This window comes from Endocarpon pusillum (assembly GCF_000464535.1).
Source record: "Endocarpon pusillum Z07020 unplaced genomic scaffold scaffold7124, whole genome shotgun sequence".
Lineage (NCBI taxonomy): Eukaryota > Fungi > Ascomycota > Eurotiomycetes > Verrucariales > Verrucariaceae > Endocarpon > Endocarpon pusillum.
The window spans coordinates 61-3,765 of NW_006916632.1; the positions used below are offsets into that span (position 1 = coordinate 61).

General features: G+C 39.4%; 1 protein-coding gene across 1 annotated transcript; it reads left to right on the forward strand.

Moving 5' to 3' along the window:
* Positions 1–843: 843 nt before the first annotated feature.
* EPUS_09515 (uncharacterized protein) lies at positions 844–1,476 on the forward strand (the record flags this gene model as incomplete). Its single annotated transcript, XM_007807526.1, has 2 exons — positions 844–1,259; positions 1,308–1,476. 2 exons carry the CDS (start codon positions 844–846, stop codon positions 1,474–1,476), a joined length of 585 nt encoding a protein of 194 aa, XP_007805717.1.
* Between the last annotated feature and the right edge of the window lie 2,229 nt (positions 1,477–3,705).

The window sequence follows — 3,705 nt, forward strand, 5'->3', positions numbered from 1 at the left end:
TAGTATTTTATATCTTATTATTAGAACTAGTATTAAAAAATATAAGACTTACAGAAATCTAATTAGATAATAAAACTTAAGACTAAGAATATAAAGTAGAAAAAGTCTTAGATAAATAAGATATTAATAATAAACCTTATTATTTAATTAAATAGTTAAGATATATAGACTTAGAAAATATATAAGAACTAGAAATAAACCTTAGCCCTAAAACACTTACAAATTACTATTACTAAAACCCGGACTAGATAAAAAAGATATTAAAGTAGCTAACTCCTACTTGTTAAGGATGTTAACTCTGACAACATTAGATTACGACTCTTGAGCAAGCTCTTCCTGCTCTAAAGAACAAGCCTCATGAGCGATCATTACACTTTAAGCCTTCTTAAGCGCTTCTATATAATGATCAAGACTCTCAGCCTCTTAAGCGTCCTGGCATTAACGTGTATAAAGAGCCTAAAGAGCCTGTTATAGCTTTTGCTTCTCAGACTCAAGCTTCTGAAACGCATCCTCTGAATAGTTCCTGTTATACAGAACACCCTTCGCTGTATAGTGCGAACACTTCAAGGAATGTGATGAAAAAAAACATGGTTTCTTGTTACGATCGCATACTGAACACGGCATATCAACACAACAACCCTAAAGGGCTATCTTCTCAGACAAAGCCTGACACCGAATACGAGACTTCGATTTGCTAATGCGAGATTCAGATAGAGGCATCACAGAAGGAATAGCTCCCTAGGGCCGTAGAACGCGTAGGAATTGCTTGAAATTGCTCATAAACGTTGCTGACGCCTGTATCTTGCCCTATATCAACTGCTGGCCCTTGGTGTTGAGTTCGCAATGAGCAAATTACGCCTTTCGAAGTCGACCGCCGACGAAATGGCCCTGTTGCTTGCTATCGACGTAAAACCACAAGAAATAGCTCGTAGATTTCGATGCCACTGCTCAACGGTATACCGAATCCAGGAGAATATCAATACGTTTGGAGAGGCACGCCCTGCGCCTGTGGCACACCTCGGTCCACCTCGAAAAATCACTCCGGAGGCGCTTGAGGGCCTCCTCGATTGGCTGCTAGAAAATGGCTCAGAGAAGAAGCTCTCTTATCTAGACGAAATGGTGGCATTTCTAGATGAAGAGTATGATATAGACGTATCGAAATCCACCGTCTCTCGAGCGTTGGCAAAGGAGAAGATCACGCAGAAAGCTGTTAGTATTTATATATCAACTTGCTCGAATCGGACTCACTTTGTAAAGCTGTTAGTATTTGTATATCAACTTGCTCAAATTCGGACTCACCTTTGTAGGTTGAACGTTAAGCTGCTGAGCGAGATGAGGACTTACGAGACTATTATAGAGCTCAAATATGCGAAATTCGTGCTGAGGAGGCTATATTCGTCGACGAATCGGCTGCGCACAAGCGCACAAAAGACTGTAAAAGAGGTTGGTCTTCACGCGGCGTACCCTGTAGAGTAATAGTACCAAACGGGCGCTCAAGGAGATGGAGCATCTTGCTAGCTATAGGGATTAATAGCTATCTTGATTATAAGATATACCACAGCAGCTTTAACCGCAAGAGATTCAACATATTTATTTGAAGATTGCTAACAAAGATGAATCTGTATCCGGGGCCACGATCAGTATTGATTATAGATAACCACAGCGCTTATTATAGTTAAGTAAGCTTTTAACGCCTTATTTATTACTAATACTAATAATAGTATATAGGAGCTAAGGGATATGTGCTGAGAGGCAGGCGTTCGAGTAATATATTTATCTCCTTACTCTCCGGACTTTAATCCTATTGAATTCTCGTTTTCTCTGTTAAAAGCATAGATGAGATTAAATAGAGAGCTTGCAAGGCAATTTACTAATTAGTATAAGGGCTTTTTTTACCTTGCTGTGCAGCTCTGTAGCGTTAAGAAGCATGCAAAGAGTTATTTTCATTATTGTTATTTTTGCGTTAACAAAACTACTGTTGACGTACTCTATAATATGCTTAAGGCGCTATAAAGCTACAGGGAGATAGTATTAATAAAGAGCTATTAATTAATACTATAGAATCAGTAGTAGCTATTATGGTTAAGTTATAATTGTTAAAAAGCAAACTACTATCCTGATAGAATCTATAGTATTAAGTTATAATATCTTGCTAAGCGTAGGTCTTAGCGCTTATTTCTTATTTAAGTAAGATTTTAAAATTAATTTTTATAAGTTTATATATATGCTAGTAACTTAAATACACTCTAATAATTAATTTTGCATATACTTATATATAAAATAAATAATAGTATATATAATCTAAATATACTACTTAACATCTATATATACTCTTTAACACTAATTACCTTCTATCTTTAAGCTCAGAGCTCATTGCCCCTGCTCTTATAGAGCATATCAAGATCAAGCTCATTTATGAGATGCTCTGGAACCTTATCAGCGGCCTCAGGATGCTGTAAATGCCATATCTTATCGTTTTTCAGTAAATCCATCTTGATACCAACGTTAATACCAATATCCTTTCACTCTTTATTACTTAAGCTAGCTAAATCTAAGAAACCCACGCCAGCACTTATCAGTAGCTCTCTTGTATATACAAATACGCTATAACGCGCGGGTCGGGCGTGGATTCGAGACTAAATGAAAGTGAATAGTCAGGCATCCTCATCTCTGGCCTGTGAGATAGGGCTGCTTAGCAAGGGTAGTGCTGGTGCTATAGCACACAGTACTAGGGTCCCTATATCCCTATCCTGAGCCCTATTATCTGCGCTTTCGTGGAGAGGAGTAGGAGGCGGAGGGCCCCCTGAGAGGTTGATATTAAGCGTCATCCCCTGGCCAGCTACTGTTGACGAAGCTGTAGTAGATATTAGAGGCTGTGGAGTAGCAGGAGGCTATTAATTCTTCTCCTTCTGTTTCTTATAACCCTTAATCAATCAGGTTAGCACCCCTAGAGGAGGATAATAGATATTAATAGCAGGGTTATCCTTTATAGAGTCTTTCTACTCGCGAATATCAGCCATATCAAGCTTCAAATGGCCTATTTGAGAGAGATTATAACAATGATAGCCATAGTTCGGATAGTTAGGTCAATCGCACTTGTGCTGACGACCAATATTAATAGCTGGGTTTGGTATAGCTGCGTAAAGAGCCTCCTTAGCTGCTCATTAACACGTTAAAGCGCTCTCTCGTGGTTTCTTTGATTTTGAAGCAGTTTTGGCTTCGCTATAAGCTCATTTATGAGAGCTCACAGGCGGCAAGTCCTCCTCGCTATACGTAGAAACGCTATCTTCATCAGGCCGATCTTTGGCCTCAAAATTTGCGAGTAGAGCAACGCGAAAAGAAGCTTGAGATATATGGTTATGAGCTGTTTGTAGCTCTGCTACTATTTTATCAACGTTAAGTATATCTATAGCATCTTCGATGGTATAGAGTCGAGGCTTTTGCTGGCCTATCTTGATGCTTGCTTTAAAACCAAGGCATTTAGCGTCATTTTTTTGCTTATTAGCAGCTTCAGAGGCGCGACGGCGAGCCTCATACTCCCAAGTCTCGAAAAAAGCAGCTTCAGAGGCGCGACGGCGAGCCTCATACTCCCAAGTCTCGAAAAAGAACCTCTCGGACTTGATAGAGGTGTTGTATATCCCTCTCTTGCCTAGTATAACGCTCAACTCCAGGGTATAGGATGAATCTCTAGCAGTGTTCTTTGAC